Source organism: Heterodontus francisci, chromosome 4 (assembly GCF_036365525.1).
Source record: "Heterodontus francisci isolate sHetFra1 chromosome 4, sHetFra1.hap1, whole genome shotgun sequence".
NCBI classification, from domain to species: Eukaryota; Metazoa; Chordata; class Chondrichthyes; order Heterodontiformes; family Heterodontidae; genus Heterodontus; species Heterodontus francisci.
The window spans coordinates 193,620,139-193,643,122 of record NC_090374.1 but is presented as its reverse complement, the minus strand read 5'-3'; the positions used below and the strand labels follow the sequence as shown (position 1 = coordinate 193,643,122).

Sequence of the window (22,984 nt, the reverse complement as noted above, 5' to 3'; positions counted from 1 at the left end):
TCTGCTTTTCTATTTTTCCTACCAAAGTGGACAGCCTCACATTTTCCCACATTACAGTTCATCTTGGGCAAAGAGATCAGTTTTAAGGAGCATCCTAAAGGAGCTGGAGAGGTTCAGAGAGAAATTCCAGAGTTTAAGGCCCAGGAAGCTGAAGGCGCAGCTGCCAGTCATGTAGCACTTAAAATAGGCACATCACAAGAGGCCAGAATTGGAGCAGTGCAGAGATCTTCGGGTTGTAGGGTTAGAAGAGGTTGCAGGGGCAAGCCCATGGAGGATTTGAAAACAATTGAAAATGTTCCCACATCCCATAGACACCAATCCATTTGGGTTATCCCTGTCCCACAGGTATAGGCTGTGTATAAGGATGCAATTACAGATTTTGTACGATGAGAACATTACATTTCTGGCTGGATTTTCTCCAGCACATAACTACTCAGGTCTAAATTATGCAAATACATGAAAATTGGCTCCATAGTGTGCAGATTTGGAGGGTAGTTCACTCTGTATAGAAGCTGCAGATTTTAAATAATCTCCACTCAAACAGCTTTAAAGCCAGAAAAGGAAATCCAATTTCATACCAGAACAAAATGACAGAAGGTGTGGATGCTAAGGGTTACGCCACCTGTTGTTACGGACAGATGAGAAATGATAGGGATGCTTCCCCCTTTTCCACCTCTCCACTGACCGAAGGCACCATTTATTTTGTTGAGAAAGGTGTTTTTTTTTTAAATCCCTGAGCGTTTTAATTAGCAAGAACAGACAAATGACAGGTTTTCTCGTAAGTTTAAAAAAAAGATAAATGTTCATTGTACAACACCCAAAATATACACAACACCCACTCTCACACTCATACGGATAGAAAAGATAGAGTTTATTAAGATAATGTGTATTAGGTCTGATGATTTCAGAGTTCCCCAGGGTGAAGACTTAAAATGATGCAGGCCTGTAATCTTTTCCCTTGTTCACTGAAGAAAGACATGGGAGGTTCAGAAAGACGGATGTGCTGTTTCAGACTGCTCTTATTATATTCCAGCCAAAAGGTCAATGGCAAATTCCTGGTATGATTTCTAAGGTAGGGAGTTCAAGGCCAACTCGAGTCGCTGCCTACATGTAGTTCAAAACTGGTATTCTTAGGCAGGGTCCTTTCTCTTCAGTGGCATAGATTGATCTCCTTTGTCTGCCCAGAATATACCTTTATTAAAGCTCCTTATCAGAAACCTAGTTTTTGTCATGTGACCATAGTTTCTCTTTTCATGGCCCTCATAAATGGTTTCTGATGGTGAGGCCATTGTTAGACAATGGAGTCTGGGTATCCTTCATCCTCATCTCACCTTGATAAAGTAGGGCTTTTCATGCCAGTTTTTTGGAATTTGAGTTTTGAGTCCAAAAGTCTCCAATCAGTTGGAGAGAAGCAGCCATTACCACGGAAAGGGTCATTTGCATTTTAATGTTTTCTCATGGATGTGTCCAGAAAAGCCGTTTGTATTTTAATGACTTCTCCAAGACTTGTCCAAGCATGAAAATTAGTTCAGGGTTCTTGTAATTCTGTGTGTAATGACAGGAAAGGTAAGGTCACCTCACCGCTTACTCCATTTTGTTGACAAGAAAAGTGTCTGTTTTGGGTTTACTTCACAAGTTCATTGCATAGTTCAGAAGTTCGGACTGTGTGGGTGTGACTGTCCTAATGTAATTAATTTATTTTAAATTGTACTCTGGTACTATTCAAAGCCAAATTATAAATGCATTCTTTATAAATGCTTTGATAATTTTCCTGTACATATTAAACAGATGAAACTTATGACCTGCATTGAGAAATAAGATCGGGCAAGGTCTTGGCATATCGCCTGCACGTAAAGAAGCAGCATGCTCTTGACATGCCATCAATGTCAGATGGATGTTCGAGTTGATGTTAACTGATGACTGAGGGTTTAATCTTCAGGGGGAAATATAATAGTAATAAAGGGCAGCCTTGCTATGTCCTTCCAGAGAATAAAACTATCCTGTTTGAGATTATTAAGAAACTGGGGATTGAGAATAAATGAAAGAATGGTTTGATAAAGGTATTGACAAACGCCACCTTTATTAAAATTGCCTTTCAAATAAACCTATTCAACTTGGTTCAAAGCCTTTTCCTCATTAAGAATACATACTGGTAGAACTCCCAGCCACAAATGCACTGTGAATACAATTACCATGAATATTGTTGACAGAGTGCTTTCCATAGATAAGTCCAGTCTGATCTGGGTGATTTAATTTAGTGATCAGATTGTTCAGGCATAAAGCCAGAATGTTGGCTAAGATTTTGTGATCACAGTTAGGGAGAAGTGGAGGTCTGCAGGAGAGTCTTTGTATGGGATCTTTATCCTTCTTCAATAACAGTGGCAATTTGACAGATATTGGGGGTAGTGTCAATGAGTGTTTTATGCTACACTACATTTAAAATTAGCAATGCAAATTCAGCAATTTGTTTTGTTAAATTCATGGGGAAACTATATGAGCTAAAGCCCACCCCTGTCACTGTAGAACTTGTAGTCTGTTGCATTCCTCCAGCAAGGTATCCGGACTTGTTATGTTATCAATTCACAAAACTGGAAGACGCAGTGGTTAGCACTGCAGCCTCACAGCTCCAACGATCGGGTTCGGTTCTGGGTACTGCCTGTGCGGAGTTTGCAAGTTCTTCCTGTGACTGCGTGGGTTTCTGCTGGGTGCACTGGTTTCCTCCCACAGCCAAAGACTTGCAGGTTGATAGGTAAATTGGCCATTGTAAATTGCCCCTAGTGTAGGTAGGTGGTAGGAGAATGGTGGGGATGTGGTAGGGAATATGGGATTAATGTAAGATTAGTATAAATGGGTGGTTGTTGGTCGGCACAGACCCGGTGGGCAAAAGGGCCTGTTTCAGTGCTGTATCTCTTTATATCTATATTTGCCTAATAATTATCAACATCTTATGATTCAGCTACTATAGTGCCAAACAGGGCACTCAAAATGTTTGGTAAATAACCTTTGGCTCCACTGAGATCCCTGCCATCCGAATAATGGATAAACTAGATAGCCTGCTTGGTCTGCTGCCTAAACAAGGCATGAAGCAGAAGATAAACCAACTTATTTTCTTTCCAGGAACATAATTACATAAGAAATAGGAGCAGAAGTAGGCCGTTCAGCCCCTCGAGCATGCTCTGTCATTCAATAAGGTCATGGCTGATCTGATCTTGGCCTCAACACCCTTTCTTGCCTGCTCCCCATAACCTTTGACTCCTCTGTAGTTCAAAATCTGTCCATCTCAGCCTTGAATATATTCTATGATTCAGCCTCCAAATCTCTCTGGGGTAGTGAATTCCAAAGATTCATGACCCTCTAAGAGAAGAAATTCCTCCCTATCTCCGTATTAAATGGGCAACCCATTATTCTGAAACTATCTCCCTTCGTTCTAGATTCCCCCACGAGGGGAAACATCCTCTCAGCACCTACCCTGTCAAGCCCCCTGAGAATCTTTTATGCTTTAATAAGATTACCTCTCATTCTTTTTAATGCCAAAGAGTATAGGCCAAACCCCCTCAACCTTTTCTCATGAGACAACCCCTTCATCCCAGGAATCAACCTAGTGAACCTTCTCTGAACTGCCTCCAATGGAAGTATATCCATCCTTAAATAAGGAGACCAAAACTGTACACAGCCAACATTCCATTTGTCTTCCTAATTACTATACCTGCACGCTGACTTTTTGTGATTCATGTACAAGGACACCCAGATCCCTCTATGCTGCAGCATTCTGTGGTCTCTCTCTCCATGTAAATAATATTCTGCTTTTCAATTCTTCCTACCAAAGTGGATAACCTCACATTTTCCCACATTATATTCCATCTGCCAAATTTTTGCCCTCTCACTAAACCTATCTATATCCCTTTGCAGACTCTTTGGCTGGAATTTTCCTTGCCCATTGGCGACAGGTTGGGAGGTTGAAGGGCTGGCACAGTGGTGGGGAAAGGCGTTGGGAGGGGTGCCCAAAGTCTTTTTGACACCATGCCACATTGCCAGCGGTCAAAAAGTTTGCGTCTCACCCGCCCGTGAGATGGCTAATTGAGCCACTTAAGTGGTCAATTAAGAACAACTTCCCACCTCTATGAGCATTTTACCCACATCAGGAAGGCCCACTATCATGTGGAGAGACCGCCCAGTGAAAATTGGCAGTCTCCCAGCAGGTTGCAGGGGTGGGACCCTCCTTTAGGGGCACTCCATGGCTCACAGAGGGGTCCCCAGGCAGCAATGATGCCAACAGTGCTTCACAACTTCCCCTGTCCCCAAATGCCAGGGCCTGACTGCCAGGCCCCAGCTTCCCACAACCCAACTTACTTGTCTCCGAGGGTGCCAGGCCATTGAGGCACCCTACCCCTGGTGTTGCAGCCTCAGCAGTCATGTCGCGGGCAGTGACAATGGTGGTCTTTTAATTGGCCTCCGCCGGCAATGTGCCACCCTGGGTCATGTGGCCAGCCAAAATGGGGTCGCTTCCTGCTTTCGGCCCCAGTAACAGGATTTCCCCGTTGACGCAAAATTAAGCCCTTTGTGCCAGTCCTCACCTCTTGCTTTCCCACCTATCTTTGTATCATCAGCAAATTTGGCTACTGTACACGCGATCCCCTTCATCATTCATTAATATAGATTGTAAATATTTAGGCCCTAGCACTGATCCCTGTAGCACCCAATTAGATACAGTTTGCCAACCTGAAAATGACCCATTTATTCCGACTCTCTGTTTCCTGTTAGTTAGCGCATCCTCTATTCATTCTAACATATTACACCCAACACCATAAGCTTTTCTCTGGTGCAGTTACCTTTTAGGTAGCACCTTATCAAAAGCCTTTTGGAAATCTAAGCATTCTACATCTTTATCTTTACCAGTTCCTCTTTATCCACCCTGCATGTTACATCTGCAAAGAATAAAAATAAATTTATCAAGCATGATTTCTCTTTCAGAAAGCCATGATTGTATTATGGTTTTCTAAATGTCCTGCTACTACTTCCTTATTAATGGATTCCAACATTTTACCAATGACAGATATTAGGCTAACTAGTCTATAGTTTCCTGCTTTCTGACTCCCTCCTTTCTTGAATAGAGGTGCTACATTTGCAGTTTTCCAATCTGCTGGGACCTTTCCAGAATCTAGAGAATTTTGGAAGCTTTTCACCAGTGCATCCACTATCTCTTCAGCCATTTCTTTTAAGGATGCAGGCCATAAGGTCCAGGAGACATTTCAGCCTTTAATCCAATTAGTTTTCCGAGTACTTTTTCCCTCGTGGTAATTGTTTCAAGTTCCTCCCTCCCTTTTCACCCCTGATTTTCTACTATTATTGGGATGCTTCTAGTGTTTTCTACCATGAAGACAGATACAAACTATTGGTTCAAAGTTTCTGTCATTTCCTTGTTTCCATTATTAATTCCCCAGTGTCATCATCTAAGGGACTAACATTTACTTAAGCTACTCTCTTCCTTTTTACATACTTGTAGAAGCTCTTACTTTCTATTTTTATATATTTTGCTAGTTCACTCTAATTATCCATTTTCTCCCTCTTAGTCATATTTTTAGTCATCCTTTGCTGGTTTCTAAAATTTTCTCAATATTCTGGCATATCACTAATATTTGCACATTGTCTACCTTTTCTTTCAATTTGATACCATCCTTGACTTCCTTAGTTAGCCACAGATGGTTGATCCTCCTCAAGGAGTCTTTCTCAATAGAATGTATTTTTGTTGAGGAGTATAAAGTATCTCCTTAAATGTCTTTCACTGTTTATCACTGGATTCAGACTCAAGTTTCTCATCCTCCAACTAAAAAAAGCATACTGAGAGAGGAAGTATTAAGGGGTTAAACATCTTAGAGAGTAGATAAATCCCCAAGCCCTGATGAAATGTATCTTCGGCTGTTAAGGGAAGCAAGAGAAGAAATAGCAGAGGATCTGACCATCATTTTCCAATCCTCTCTGGCGACATGTGCAGTGCCGGAGGTCTGGAGGAGAGATAATGTTGCACCATTGTTTTAAACAATGCGGCACAGGGCGCAGTGGTTAGCACCACAGCCTCACAGCTTCAGGGACCCGGGTTCGATTCTGGGTACTGCCTGTCCGGAGTTTGCAAGTTCTCCCTGTGACCGTGTGGGTTTTCGTCGGGTGCTCCAGTTTCCTCCCACAGCCAAAGACTTGCAGGTTGATAGGTAAATTGGCCATTATAAATTGCCCCGAGTGTAGGTAGGTAGTAGGGAATATGGGATTACTGTAGGGTTAGTATAAATGGGTGGTTGTTGGTCAGCACAGACTCAGTGGGCTGAAGGGCCTGTTTCAGTGCTGTATCTCTAAATTTAAAAAAAATAAAATAAGAAAGGGAAAGACTGAGTAATTACAGGCCAGTCAGCCGAACCTCAGTGGTGGGAAACTTATTGGAAAAAATTCTGAGGGACAGGATAAATCTTCATTTTGAAAGACACAGATCACTTAAGGATAGTCAGCATGGGATTTGTTGAGTGAAGGTCATGTCTGATTAACATGATTGCACCTTTTAAGGAGGTAACAAGGATGGTCCATGAGGGGAGTGTATTTGATGTAGTCTATCTGGATTTTAGCAAGGCCTTTGATAAAGTCCCGCACAGCAGACTGGTCACAAAAGTAAAGTTCATGAGATCCAAGGCAAAGTGGCAAGTTGTGTCCAAAAGTCGCTCAGAGACAGGTAGCAAAGAATAATGGTCAATGGGTGCTTTTTGTGACTGGAAGGCTGTTTCCTGTGGGCTTCTGCAGGGCTCAGTACTAAGTCCCTTAATTATGTGGTATGCATCAATGATATGGACTTGAATATAGGGTGGATGATTAAGTTTGCTGATCATATAAAAATTGGCCATATGGTTGATAATGAATAAAAAACTGTCGACTCCAGGAAGATATCATTGGACCTGTCAGATGGGTGGAAGAGTAGCAAATGGCATTTAATCCAAAGAAGTGTGAGGAAATGTTTTTGAGGAAGGCTAGCAAGGCAAGGGAATACACAATAAATAGTTGGAGACTGAGTATTATGGAGGAATAGAAGGACCTTGGAGTGCATGTCCACAGATCCCTGAAAGTGGCTGGACAGGTAGATAAGGTGGTCAAGAAGGCGTATGGGATACTGCCTTTATTAGCTGAGGCATAGAATATAAGAACTGGGAGGTTTTGCTGGAACTACATAAAACACTAGTTAGGCCACAGCTGGAGTACTGCATGTAGTTCTGATCACTGCACTGCAGGAAAAATGTGATTGTCGTAGAGAGGGTACAGAGGAGATTTACGAGGATATTGCCTAGCCTGAAGAATTTTAGTTATGAGGCAAGATTGGATAGGCTAAGGTTGTTTTCTTTGGGACAGAGGAGGCTGAGGGGAAAGTTAACTGAAGTGTATAAAATTATGAGGTGTCTTGATAGAGTGAATAGGAACGCCCTATTCCCCTTGGTTGAAGGGTCCATAATCAGGGCAAGAGGTAGGAGCTTTAGAGGAGGTTCGAGGGGAAATGTTTTCACCCAGAGGATGTTGGGGTACTGGAACTCACTGCCTGAAAGGGTGGTAGAGGCGGAAACCATCATAATATTTAAAAAGTACTTGGATATGCACATGAAGTGCCATAAAATACAGGCCACAGGCTGGCTAGTAGGATTAGGTTGGCTGACTCCTTGTTGGCCAGTGTGGACTTGATAGGCAGAATGGCCTTCTTCCAGGCTGAAAATTTCGATGATTCTATGAATGTGAAATTCTATCGTTGATCACTCTTTCCAAGAGGATCATTTACAGTGAGTTCATTAATTAATCCTTTTCACTATTTAAGAAAGGAGGGTGAGAGAAAATGGGGAACTACAGACCTGTTAGCCTGACATCAGTAGTAGGGGAAATGCTAGAATCTATTACAAGGGATGTTATAGCTGGGCACTTAGAAAATAATGGTGAGATTGGGCAGAGTCAACATGGATTTATGAAAGGAAAACCATGATTGAGAAACCTGTTAGAGTTTTTTGAGCGTGTAACTAGCAGAATAGGTAAGGGGGAACCAGTGGATGTGCTTAATTTGGATTTTCAGAAGGCTTTTAATAAGGTCCCACACAGGAGGTTAGTAAGCAAAATTAGAACACATGGGATTGTGGGTAATATGGATTGAGAAGTGGTTAATGGACAGAGAACAGAGAGTAGGAATAAATGGGCCATTCTCAGGTTGGCAGGCTGTGACTAGTGGGGTACTGCAAGGATCAGTGCTTAGACCCCAACTATTCACATTCTATATCAATGATTTGGATGTGGGGACCAAATGTAATATTTCCAAGTTTGCTGATGTTACAAAACGAGGTGGAAATGTTCAGTTGTGAAGAGGATGCAAAGAGGCTTCAGGGGGATTTTGTCAGGCTAAATGAGTGGGCAAGAACATGGCAGATGAATATAATGTGGAAAATGTGAAGTAGGAAAAACAGAAATGCAGAGAATTTCTTAAATGTTAAGAGATTGGAAAGTGTTGATGTCCTTGTTCATAAGTCACTGAAAGCGAACATGCAGGTGCGTTAAGCAATTGGGAAGGCAAATGGTGTGTTGGCCTGTATTGGAAGAGGATTTGAGGACAGGAGTAAAGAAGTTTTGCTGCAAACGAGCATACGAATTAGGAGCAGGAACAAAGAACAAAGAACAGTACAGCACAGGAACAGGCCATTCGGCCCTCCAAGCTTGCGCCGATCTTGATGCCTGCCTAAACTAACACCTTCTGCACTACCGGGGCCCATATCCCTCCATTCCCTTCCTATTCATGTATTTGTCAAGATGTCTCTTAAATGTCGCTATCGTACCTGCTTCCACCACCTCCCCTGGCAGCAAGTTCCAGGCACTCACCACCCTCTGTGTAAAAAACTTGCCTCGCACATCCCCTCTAAACTTTGCCCCTCGCACCTTAAACCTATGTCCCCTAGTAACTGACTCTTCCACCCTGGGAAAAAGCTTCTGACTATCCACTCTGTCCATGCCGCTCATAACTTTGTAAACCTCTATCATGTCGCCCCTCCACCTCCGTCGTTCCAGGGAAAACAATCCGAGTTTTTCCAACCTCTCTTCATAGCTAATGCTCTCCAGACCAGGCAACATCCTGGTAAACCTCCTCTGTACCCTCTCCAAAGCCTCCACGTCCTTCTGGTAGTGTGGCGACCAGAATTGCACGCAATATTCTAAGTGTGGCCTAACTGAGGTTCTGTACAGCTGCAACATGACTTGCCAATTTTTATACTTTATGCCCCGACCGATGAAGGCAAGCATGCTGTATGCCTTCTTGACTACCTTATCCACCTGCGTTGCCACTTTCAGTGACCTGTGGACCTGTACGCCCAGATTTATCTGCCTGTCAATACTCCTAAGGGTTCTGCCATTTACTGTATACCTCCCACCTGCATTAGACCTTCCAAAATGCATTACCTCACATTTGTCCGGATTAAACTCCATCTGCCATTTCTCCGCCCAAGTCTCCAACCGATCTATATCCTGCTGTATCCTCTGACAATCCTCATCCTTATCCGCAACTCCACCAACCTTTGTGTCGTCCGCAAACCTACTAATCAGACCAGCTACATTTTCCTCCAAATCATTTATATATACTACAAACAGCAAAAGTCCCAGCACTGATCCCTGCGGAACACCACTAGTCACATTCCTCCATTCAGAAAAACACCCATCCACTGATACCCTCTGTCTTCTATGACCGAGCCAGTTCTGTATCCATCTTGCCAGCCCACCTCTGATCCCGTGTGACTTCACCTTTTGTACCAGTCTGCCATGCGGGACTTTGTCAAAGGCTTTACTAAAGTCCATATCGAGAACATCCACTGCCCTTCCTTCATCAATCATCTTCGTCACTTCCTCAAAAAACTCAATCAAATTAGTAAGACATGACCTCCCCGTCACAAAACCATGCTGTCTCTCGCTAATAAGTTCGTTTGTTTCCAAAAAGGAGTAAATCCTGTCCCGAATAATCCTCTCTAATAGTTTCCCTACCACTGACGTAAGGCTCACCGGCCTATAATTTCCTGGATTATCCTTGCCACCCTTCTTAAACAAAGGCACAACATTGGCTATTCTACAGTCTTCTGGGACCTCACCTGTCGCCAATGAGGATGCAAAGATTTCTGTCAAGGCTCCAGCAATTTCTTCCCTTGCCTCCCTCAGTATTCTGGGGTAGATCCCATCAGGCCCTGGGGACTTATATACCTTCATGCTTTGCAAGACACCCAACACCTCCTCCTTTTTGATAATGAGATGACTGAGACTATCTGCACTCCCTTCCCTAGGCTCATCATCCACCAAGTCCTTCTCCTTGGTGAAGACTGATGCAAAGCACTCATTTAGCACCTCGCCCATTTCCTCTGGCTCCACGCATAGATTCCCATCTCTGTCCTTGAGTGGGCCAACCCTTTCCCTGATTACCCTCTTGCTCTTTATATATGTATAAAAAGCCTTGGGATTTTCCTTAATCCTGTTTGCCAATGACTTTTCATGACCCCTTTTAGCCCTCCTAACTCCTTGCTTAAGTTCCTTCCTACTGTCTTTATATTCCTCAAGTGCTGCGTCTGTTCCTAGCCTTCCAGCCCTTACAAATGCTTCCTTTTTCTTTTTAACTAGGCTCACAATGTCCCGCGTTATCCAAGCTTCCCGAAACTTGCCAAACTTGTCTTTCTTCCTCACAGGAACATGCTGGTCCTGGATTCTAATCAGCTGACGTTTGAAAGACTCCCACATGTCAGATGTTGATCTACCCTCAAACAGCCGCCCCCAATCTAAATTCTTCAGTTCCTGCCTAATATTGTTATAATTAGCCTTCCCCCAATTTAGCACCTTCACCCGAGGACTACTCTTATCCTTATCCACAAGTACCTTAAAACTTATGGAATTATGGTCACTGCTCCCGAAATGCTTCCCCACTGAATCTTCGACCACCTGGCCGGGCTCATTCCCCAATACCAGGTCCAGAATGACCCCATCCCTAGTTGGACTATCTACATACTGTTTCAAGAAGCCCTCCTGGATGCTCCTCACAAATTCTGCCCCATCCAAGCCCCTAGCACTCAGTGAGTCCCAGTCAATATAGGGGAAGTTAAAATCACCCACCACTACAACCCTGTTACCTTTACATCTTTCCAAAAAGGAGTAGGCCACTCGGCCCCTCGAGCCTGCACCGCCATTCAACAAGATCATGGCTGGTGTGATCGTAACCTCAACTCCACATTCCTGCCTATCCTCGATAACCTTTCACCCCCTTGCTTATCAAGAATCTATCTACCTCTGCCTCAAAATATTCAAAGACTCTGCTTCCACTGCCTTTTGAGGAAGAGAATTCCAAAGATTCATGACCGTCTGAGAAAAAAAAATTCTCTTCATCTCTGTCTTAAATGGGTGACCCCTTATTTTTAAACAATGACCCTTCGTTCTAGATTCTCCCACAAGGGGAATCATCCTTTCCACATCCACCCTGTCAAGACACCGCAGGATCTTATATGTTTCAATCAAGTTGCCTCTTATTCTTCTAAACTCCAGCGGAGACGAGCCTAGCCCGTCCAATCTTTCCTCATAAGACAAACCACCCATTCTAGGTCTTAGTCTAGTAAACCTTCTCTGAACTGCTTCCAACACATTTATATCCTTCCTTAAATAAGGAGACCAGTACTGTACACAGTACTCTAGATGTGGTCTCACCAATGCCCTGTATAGCTGAAGCATAACCTCCCTACTTTTGTATTCAATTTCCCTTGCAATAAAAAATAACAATAATCAAATAGAACCTTGGTGAAATCGCACCTGGAGTATTTTGTACAGTTTTGGTCTCCTTACCTAAGGAAGGATATACTTACCATAGTGGGAGTGCAACGAAGGTTCACCAGAATGATTCTTGGGATGACGTGATTGTCCTATGAAGAGAGATTGAGGAGGCTGGGTCTGTATTCTTTCGAGTTGAAGCATAAAAAAAATGTTTACTGGGCTCGACAGGCTTGATGCAGAAAGGATGTTTCCCCTGGCTGGTGGGTTTCGAACAAGGAGGCACACTCTCAGAATTCGAGGTAGGCCATTTAGGACTGAGTTGGGGAGGAATTCTTTCACTCAGAGGGTGGTGAATCTTTGGAATTCTCTACCCCAGAGGACTGTGGAGGCTCAGTCAGTGAGTATATTCAAGACAGAGATTGATAGATCTCTAGATCTTAAAGATATCAAGGGAAATGGGGACAGTGCAGGAAAATGGCGTTGAGGTAGTAGATCAGCTATGATCTATTTATGGCGGAGCAGGTTCGAGTGGCCGAATAGCCTACTCCTGCTTCTATTCCTTATGTTCCTATGTACAGATTACCAGATCTAAAATAGCTTGTTCCCTGGTTTGTTCCACAAGTATTGTTCCAAGAAATTGTCCTGAATACAATCCATGAACTCATCCTCAAAGCTACCTTTGCCAATTTGATTTAGTTTAGTTTAGTTTAGAGATACAGCACTGAAACAGGCCCTTCGGCCCACCGAGTCTGTGCCGACCATCAACCACCCATTTATACTAATCCTACACTATATCCATATTCCTGCCACATCCCCACCTGTCCCTATATTCTCCTACCACCTACCTATACTGGGGGCAATTGCTCATGGCCAATTTACCTATCAACCTGCAAGTCTTTGGCATGTGGGAGGAAACCGGAGCACCCGGAGGAAACTAACGCAGACACAGGGAGAGCTTGCAAACTCCACACAGGCAGTACCCAGAATTGAACCCGGGTCGCTGGAGCTGTGAGGCTGCGGTGCCTAATCTATTTGAAGATTAAAATCACCCACGATTATTGCAGCACCTTACTTACTAGCCCACAATATTTCTCGATTTTTACACTGTCCTGCAGTGTCGCTGCTTTTAGGGGGCCTATAAACTACTCCCACCAGGGATTTCTTTCCCTTGTTATTTCTTAATTCTACCCAAACTGATTCTCCGTATTGATCTTCCAGGCCAAGATCACTTCTCACACTGCACTGATCACATCATTTGTTAACAGAGCTACCCAACCTCCTTTTCCTTTCTGCCTCTCCTTCCAAAATGTCAAGTACCCCTGAATATTCAGTTCCGAGCCTTGGTCATGTTGCAACCACATCTCTGTAACAGCAATCAGATTATATACATTTATTTCTTCGCGCTGTCACTTCATCTGTCTTGTTTCAATGCTGTGTGCATTCAGATACAAAACCTTTAATTTTGTCTTTCTTCCATTTCTCCCTGCTCTGATCCTATTTGCTGGTGCACTGTTCCTTCCTGTCACACTTGGATATCATTACCCATATCGCTACTTTGCACTGTTGTCTTGTCCTTTCCCTTTAACTTGCTAAGTTTCCCCTCACCTGAACCCTCCCCCTGACTATTTAGATTAAAGCCCTCTCTATAGCCCTAGTTATACGATTTGCCAGGACACTGGTCCCAGCTCTGTTCAAGTGAGGTCTCTCCAAATGGTACAGCTCCCTCTTTCCCCAGTACTGGTGCCAGTGCCACACGAATCAAAACCCATTTCTCCCACACCAATCTTTGAGTCATGCATTCAACACTCTAATCTTACTGACCCTGTGCCAATTTACTCGTGACTCAGGTAGTAATCCAGAGATTATTACCTTTGTGGTTCTGCTTTTTAATTTAGCCCCAGCTGCTCATACTCCTTCAGCAGAAACTCTTTCTTAGTTCTACCTATGTCATTGGTACCTACATTGACCACAATAACTGGATCTTTCTCCTTCTACTCCAAGTTCCTCTCCAATCCCAAGGAGATGTCCTTAACCCTGGCACAGGGAAGGCAACACAGCTTTTGGTACTCACTCTCATGGCTGCGGAAAAGAGTATCTATCCCCCTAACTGTACTGCCCCTACCAGTACTACATGCCTTTTTACTCCCCCAACTTACATGGCCCCCTGCACCACAGTGCTGTGGTCAGTTTGCTCATTCTCCCTGCTCCCTTCAACACAAACAGCAAGAACCTCGAACATGTTGGACAAATGCCAGGGCTGAGGCTCCTCTACTGCTACCGTCTGGATTCCCATACCTGATAGTCTCACCCTCCTGTCCCTGATCATGGACCAAATCTAAAGTAATTAAGCTAAGGAGTGTGACTGCCTCCTGGAACAAAGTGTCCAGGTAACTTTCTCCCCACCCTGTTGCATTGCGCTGTCCGAAGCACAGATTCCAGCTTATCAACTCTGAGCCGAAGTTCCTCGAGCTGCAGATAACTACTGCAGATGTGGATCACACTGGTGTCCACCAGCTCCCATATGCTACGGCTGCCACACATCACTTGCCTTGCCATCTCTATTGTATTTTATTGAACAAATCAGGTTTTCAAGTCTTGAAATATCACTCAATTGTCTGTTCATAGTTTTTAATCTTTGTAATAGCCTTGTTTAATTAAATTTAATTACGTGCTTTAGGTCTTTATTGTAACTTAGTCCACATTCCTAATTTAACCTTATTTGTTTATATTTATTTGTTATATATCAGGCAGCACCTCACCGAATTCCTACACTCACCAAATTCCCTTGCACTCTGGTGAAATCTGCACTCAGGTGAAGCTGCTCTGTGCTAATACTCATTATTAACTCACTTACTGTTTTACTTACCCCTATTGGAAATTTTTAATTTTTCGGCTCTTAGTTTCAACCAGTTCCCTAGTTTAGGGAAAAAAAGAGAAATACTTACCGACCATTCAGTTACCAATCAGATGTCACATTTTTTGTTTTGATTAATAGTAAGATAAATTTTTAATGCCTTTACCTTTCCGGAATTTGCTCACCAGCCCCCTATGTAAGACAAAAATTTTAATGTGGCCCCCTATGCAAAAGGTTGAACACCCCTGTTCTAATTGGACAGCAAACCCCCATCCCCATAAACATGGAACAAGATTCAGCTGTTGGAACGGAAGGTCTTGGCTTTGCTGTTAGGTTGTCTCGGGCATCTATAGCTCATTTAAAATTCCCCTGTAAACCCACTTTATGAAGAACTGGGAGGGAAAGAAAATTGAACCACTAAGTATTACACACCATTTGCACATAAACATTCAGTAGTGCGACTAGATTGCAGTTCTGATACTCTGCTTTGATAGTAAAAGAAAAAAACTGTGCACTATGATTGCTGCCTCCTGTTTTAGAGGAATTGGGACAAAAATGTGACAGGTCCATGAGTTTCTGCAGATGCCTCCTAACTCCTCTGTAGCTTACCTTCACTCCTCTCCCTCCCTACCCAATCATCTTCACATGGACAATTTGGAAGTTCTTTTCTGGCGCTTTCGAATATACACATCAGGAATAATTTTCCAAGTGTGTCAGTAATCTTACCTGCCACCATTGCAGATCAGAAAATTGCAGGGAACTTGCCCAGAATTTTCGACATGTGTTGGAGTCGGGTGTGATTCTTTGCTACCATGATATACTTGGAAAATTACCCTGCGGTCTCAAGTGAATTTATTTTGACTGCGTGGCACAGTTAGTTAGCACACTTTCAACTCTGGGATCTCAATCCACCAAAACTCATAATGGGTATGGGCTCAAGCACACAGTGCCCACAATTCAGCATCACCATGATTAAAGTTGTAATTTCACATAATTAGCATCACAGTAGAGGTACTGTTGCGAGGAATAAGTTGTCTTCTGAGAGTCGGGTTAAGGCAGTCTTTAGTCCTGATATTGGCAACAACAATGTTCCATTTCTTGATATTAGAATGAAGATAAAAAGTATACAATTGTCTTACATTATTTGGAACACACCAAGAGCAAACAAATGTTGTATTTCAAATTGCCATCTCTGTATCACCATATTTATTTTTCCACGTTTTGATGTGGTCTTATGTCTAATAGTATATTTGCATATTGCTGTTGAAGCCAAAATCTTGAAAAAAATGAAATATGAGACAAACAAACATAAAGACATGTACCAAACAAATTGATGAAAATAAGAAATTAAGGAAAAGGAAATAGCAAGCTGGTGTCAGTAATACTTTTCTGTATCTGCCTAAAAATGTTAAGAGGCAATTGGATATATATTTATGGGAGGAAATGATTAAGAAGTAGTCATTTTTGGGACGAACCAGATGGAATTCAGAGTCTTTTCCAGTTCTGTAAGTTCCTGTGTTCCTATCTTAGCAACTTTTGCTCACAATTGTAACTGTAGAAAAATAAATACAATACAGAAAAACTGTCCCCATTAGCTGATGGTACAAGGACTAAGGGATGCAGATTTAAGGTTTTGGGCAAGAAATGCAGAGAGGATGTGAGGAAGAACATTTTTACGCAGTGAGTGGTGATGACCTGGAACTTGCTACCTACCAGGGTAGTGGAAGTGGAGACAATCAGTGATTTCAAAAGGAAATTGGATGGAGCCTTGGAGGAAATAAACTTGAAGGGTTGCAGGGATAGAGCGAGGGAATGGGACTGACTGGATTAATCTACGGGGAACTGGCATGGACTGGATGGGCCAAATGGCCTCCCTCTGTGCCATAAATGACTCTATGTCTGAATCCAATTACAGGATTGAAATCCAGCAAAGTAATTCTTAACTACTTGAATAAATATATTCCAAATAATGCTTCTTACACAGGCCATGGGGGAAGAAGTGGAAACTACATGCATCTTGCATATGATTCCATTGCCACTTTATTTCTCCCTGTACTGTTCTGAATTTTTTCCAGATTGCCGTCAGGGTCTTTTACTTTCTGCTCTATTTCAATGAAACTGTTGAACTCAAATGATACCTTCTCATATAATTTGTAACTACATGGTTGTTAAGTTACTGTCTGAGAATATTTTTGTTCATATCCTTTGGTCTCTAAATACTCTTTATGAATTAAATCCTCCATTTGTATTGTTACATCGGACCTCATCAGACTAAAGGTCATGGTTGTCCCTGCAATAGACATTGGAATGCTGGTAGTGCTAGAAATTTGGATCTGTTGCCCCATTACTTCATTTTTTACTTCTCGCTCCCATTTGTGTTCAAGTTTAGAAAATGTGCTCTAATCTTTATCTACATATATTAAAAATCTTATGTCTGCACACACTTCCTGTCAGCATTTTCAATTTCAATTCTTATGTCCACATTTATCATCAAAATTGCCTATGTAAACTTGTCACTCTGTCATTACACCCTCCTGCCATTGGGAATGGTGAATTGCCTTGGTTTTGCATCTCCCAGCTCTGGAGCCTCGAAATGCTTATGCTCCAAATATCTTAGCTTCCCAATTAGCACAGCCGTTCAACCAAAAGTAAAGATATAAACTCAAAATATACATTGTATAAATACAAGGACATCATATATGTCGTAACAAATGCTAACTGAATTTCATATGGACACCTTCATCCAATTATCCCCCCACACTCTAACCCACTTCACCTGAAGAATAGGTTTGGTCTTGAATCCTCATGTGCAATGCCACTGAATTACTCCAGTGTGTCATGAAGGTGCTTCCATTATTAATTTTTTTGGGGGACTCGTGTTTAAAAGATTGTGAAAATTGGTTCATTTGAAAGACTGAGGAGATGCCTGGATTTTTTTTTAAAGATTACTGAAAGGACACTGAACTTTTTTTTTAAAAAAACACACTTACTGGAAGAGACAATGAAGGGCTAATTAAACATATTGAGCCTTGCTGGCTATTTGGAGTTGTTTACAGCGAAATCACATATCTCGGTTTATGGTTAGCAGGAGTTTTTGGCTTCCTGATTTGGGCGTGAACTGTTAGAATGCTCAGTTGGTGTGTATCCTGCTCAGAGTGAAGCCACCCAACATCCTTTTCCACCTGCTTTGGAACATCGTCTGAGAATCCAGCGTAACAGCTGAAACCACTGATGTAGTAATTCTCCCGAAAAGCCTACAAGACTATTCCTCCACGTCTCCTGAACAGAACTGCTCCAGAAAGATCCCAGTGACAGCCTTCTGTATGTACGCGGACGCCAGACCAATGGGTCATCTGGAACATTCCGTACATTATCCCTTCTCTTCAAGAATTGACAATAACTTAGCCAAAGTATTTTTTTTAAAGTTGATCCCTGCAGAGCCAGTTTTTTTCATTTTTTTTTTAACGGGTGTGTGATGTGTGCGTGTGTGTTAGGATATTTTAGAAGGATAGATGATTATACTTGCATATTTCAAACTGTATGTTAATAAGCTTGGCATCTTTATTGAGTAAGTCTTATTTTCTAATAAATTAACAATTTTGTTGTTTATTAAAGAAACCTGGTTGGTGGATTTTTATTCTGAAACTAACATAAAGTATATAATTGTCCATATTGGTAACTGGGTAAAACATTTAAATATATGTTGTGACCAGTGGAGTAGTTTCTTTGGCTTCCTTGTCTCGAGAGACAATGGATATGCGCCTGGAGGTGGTCAGTGGATTGTGAAGCAGCGCCTGGAGTGGCTAAAAAGGCCAATTCTAGAGTGACAGACTCTTCCACAGGTGCAACAGATAAAATTGGTTGTCGGGGCTGTTACACAGTTGGCTCTCCCCTTCTGTCTTTTTTCCTGCCAACTGCTAAGTCTCTTCGACTCACTACACTTTAGCCCCGCCTTTATGGCTGCCCGCCAGCTCCGGCGATCGCTGGCAACTGACTCCCACGACTTGTGATCAATGTCACAGGACTTCATGTCGCGTTTGCAGACGTCTTTAAAGCGGAGACATGGACGGCCGATGGGTTTGATACCAGTGACGAGCTCGCTGTACAATGTGTCCTTGGGGATCCTGCCATCTTCCACGCAGCTCACATGGCCAAGCCTTCTCAAGCGCCGCTGGCTCAGTAGGGTGTATATGCTGGGGATGTTGGCCGTTTCGAGGACTTCTGTGTTGGAGATACGGTCTTGCCACCTGATGCCAAGGATTCTCCGGAGGCAGCAAAGATGGAATGAATTGAGACGTCGCTCTTGGCTGACATACGTTGTCCAGGCCTTGCTGCCGTAGAGCAAGGTACTGAGGACACAGGGTTGATACACTCGGACTTTTGTGTTCTGTGTCAGTGCACCATTTTCCCACACTCTCTTGGCCAGTCTGGACATAGCAGTGGAAGCCTTTCCCATGCGCTTATCGATTTCTGCATCGAGAGACAGGTTACTGGTGATAGTTGAGCCTAGATAGGCGAACTCTTGAACCACTTCCAGAGCATAGTTGCCGATCTTGATGGATGGAGCATTTCTGATGTCCTGTCCCATGATGTTCGTTTTCTTGAGGCTGATGGTTTGGAGTCGTGGAACTAGAGAAAGACAGTGCACTCCTCCAACCTCGGTCGGAACAAGTGGTGAAATGTATAACATAATAGTTTTATATTGATTATACAGTAGGTTTAGTAATTGCAAGTTTTAGTCATGGATTTGTTTTTGAATCCTTTCCAGTGGCCCAGTAAAACAAATTCACAATAAAAATAATTGAAACGCTTTAAATTCTTGTCATCAGAAGAATTAATCAGTGATGGTGGGTGTCATTTATTTCAAAACCAATTGCACTAGTGGGTTGTGGTGGCAGCACATCACCACCTTTTCAAGGGCAATTAGGGATCGGCAATATATGCTGGCCTGGCAGCGATGCCCACATCCCATGAACCATAAATGACAAAAAAAATTCTAACAGGATTAGTGAGTTAGGTGGCACACGGAGGGACAGCATTGTCCTTTCACCTCTGGGGCCTGTATTTCAAACAGGGACTGATGCAATGAAAGTTGCCTCTATCGACTGGCTGTAAGTAATATAAGTGAAATGGGACTCAGATGAGTTATAGATGGCATGAATTTACATTACAAAAGCAGCCCATACTTTGGCAATAAACTGGCATTCTCTGTCAAAGAGGCCACAAGGATGATTGTTATATGAAATGGGGATATCACAATTTGGTTGCTGTTAAGTTAGTGTAAAAGCAGCTTGTAAAAACTGGTACAGGTAACTTTACCCTGACCTGGCACTTCTTTATGCTGACACAGATTGAAAAATGTACAAATTCATTCTAATCTCAGCTCTGACACTAATCACTTTTAGCATGAAAACCTATTGCTTCCCTTTAAAACAAAACAGCTGTAAAACTATTTTGCTGAATAGTAAATCCTCTTTTGCACTTGATAAATCTTACTGCAACATTAAAGGCTTACTTCTTCATATTCACTGAAAATTGTAGTATGATATAATCTACAGACAAAATCATAACCAGTTGGTATCCCATACAAGATCACCAGGCATCAGTGTTAACAGAGGGAGTTTATATTGTGCACACTTCCTATTTACAAAACCTTATTTCCTGTTCTTTCATTTTTGTCACAATTTTGAGTTAACTTTGTATTGCTGGGTCTCCTATGCTCCAATTGATCTGCATCCCAAATTACACAGAAGTTTAACTCTAAACATTAATATAAAATCAAAGTGTTATATAAAATTATAGACACAATGGACTGAATTGTACGCCACCCCAACAAGTGGAATGGTTGCAAAAAACGGCCCGCCCATTTAATGGCCACTTAAGGGCCGTCGCCCACCTCCATGCGGATTTTACATGTGGCAAGCGGATGTCCTGGACCCAAGAGAAGCCATCTGACAAAACCAGGCAGCTCTCGAATGTCCCAGGAGGGGGGGGGGGGGGTGGGGGTGCCCTCATAATTGGGCACCCAGTTCCCGATGGAGGGCCGCCCCCACAACCCCAACCACCCCCAACACCCAAAACACCCTCCCCATCCTCCCAACTGATCACCTTTGCCTCGCCAGGGGCCGACCGATTACCCCTGGCAAGGCAACCAAAACTTACCTGCCATCCAGGCTCTACGACATCTTGACTTCTGGCTGGGCTGTAGTCCCAGCAGTGGCCACCACTCCCAGTGGCCCGCTGATTGGCGAGTAGCTCCATTAGGCGTGACTTCCTAACTCAAGCGGGTGCAAGTCCCGCCTTGGAATAATTGAAGCCCGGCAACGCGCAAAATACGGGTCAGATCCCCAGGCGAGACGGAAGCGGGTTTGCCACTAACTTATCAGTCGGTGGCCGGCTGCTGTCCACCTAGGGTAAAATCCAGGCCAATGTATGACTTCAAAATGAGGATTAAGTATGAATTTAAAAAAAAAAATTATTTAAATTTATTATAAGTCTGTATACATTCATCCAGTTATCCCCTCCCATCTAATCCCTTAACTGTACTTGGTCTTGATTTCAGCACCACAAGAGATCAATTAGGGTGTATATTGCAGAGGGGAAATTAACTTTTTAATTAACCTCAAACATATTAAAAATAAAAAAAAAATGCTTGTCTAAGCATTGGTTGGTGATTACTGTACTGAAAGGACTCTGGTTTGTGCTGTTATGATCAGGTGAGGAAGGGATCTCAGGCTCCCCTTCCGCCCCTTCTCTGTTTTGACCACAACAGGGTTTATCCCTGTTTAACACACTGATTTAACTTACTTCCTCAGTGAGCATTTGCTCCTGTTCCTCTAAATTAATTGCAAATGAACTAATCAGACAGGTTTTCTTGAGTTTAAACAAGAAAGATGTAAGTTTATTATCCTTATCATTCTAAGCCAGTTAGAATTACTAAAATACACTACGCATCCACGCCAACATTCGCACAAGAGCCACACACACACACAAATAGTTTACAGAGGGAAATACAGAGTTGGGAGTTAGTGTCGAGTCTGTAATAAATGGAATTGAGATACAGGTCAGTAGTCTCAGTGTTTTTAGTTGAAATTGTAGTCCTGAAGTCTTCGAAGGGCTACGTGCATGGTTGCAGCTTTGCTTGTATCCCCGTTATTGGTTGTAGGAGTCTGCAGATTTGAGGCTTCACCCGCTGCAGCTTGAGGCTTCTCTGGATCTCTAGTAGGGAGAGGGAAAGAGAGAGCTGTTCCTTTGATTGATTTTCAGTTACAGTCTGCCTTCTGAGTCACAATTCACGATCTCCCAGAGTTGCACAAGCAGCCACATGACATGACCACCTCTTTGTGTTTTAATGCGGTTCATCTGGAATTTCCTCTGAAATTCAAGGTTCTCCCCTCAGGCTGCCCAGGGATACTTGGTGGGGTGAGGGGGTCATGGGGGGAGGGTGCGCTTTGCTCTTTCAAAGTCAATGTGTGTCGATGGCTTTTGACAACCACATAATGACAAGGCTATCTCGGGTAATTGAAACAGAGAGCACCCCATTGTTCTGGTTAGGCTGAGTCAATCAGGTTTGTCTCCAGTCTGCTCTGTTGCTGATTCGTGTGCAAATTGCTATGGCCATCTTGGCTGCTAGCTTTTCTGTTTAAAAAAAGTTATTTGTAACAATTTCCAGTAAGAGTCTCAGGCATAAATCAATGACATTAATTTTTCCATTTGACATGTGGGGTTTTCATCACAGTGCGTGCAGATAGAGGAGATGATTATTACAGATCAATTGTCTTTCTAGCTTCTGGCAGAAGTGAACTGTACTCCTCCATTAAACCACTTTTTTCTCTTTCTCCTCAAGTCCCAAGCCAGCCAAATAACTTCAAGGCAGAGCCGAAATCAGACACAAGCATTATGCTGTCATGGACCCCACCGCGACAGGATACCATCATCAGATACGAGTTGTATTACAGGGAAAGAGAGTATGGCAAAGAGGTACGGTGCAATACAGTCTCTGAATAAAACTTTTGAAGATGTGATGCTGTTTTTGTCCCATTGAAAACATATAATAAAATTGCACTTATTGATATGGCGGCTTGAGAAACTAGTTTTGAAACTTATGATGATATTATGTAGCCTTTCTCTCATTCTATTCATTTAAAAATAAGTGCAGATGGAAATAGTTCTTAAGAAGTACAATTAATTGTATTTTTTTTTTATTTAGAGATACAGCACTGAAACAGGCCCTTCGGCCCACCGAGTCTGTGCTGACCAACAACAACCCATTTATACTAATCCTACATTAACCCCATATTCTCTACCACATCCCCACCATTCTCCTACCACCTACCTACACTA

General features: G+C 42.7%; 1 protein-coding gene across 8 annotated transcripts in view; it reads left to right on the top strand.

Annotated features, from left to right (window-relative positions):
- The window catches only part of LOC137369468 (receptor-type tyrosine-protein phosphatase delta), a 618,622-nt gene that overhangs the window by 407,176 nt on the left and 188,462 nt on the right, over positions 1-22,984 (top strand). For all 8 annotated transcript variants that reach the window (XM_068030719.1, XM_068030716.1, XM_068030717.1 and 5 more), the window contains one exon: positions 22,488-22,621. In XM_068030719.1, coding sequence (XP_067886820.1) covers positions 22,488-22,621 — 134 coding nt within the window. The remainder of the gene's footprint in view (positions 1-22,487; positions 22,622-22,984) is intronic.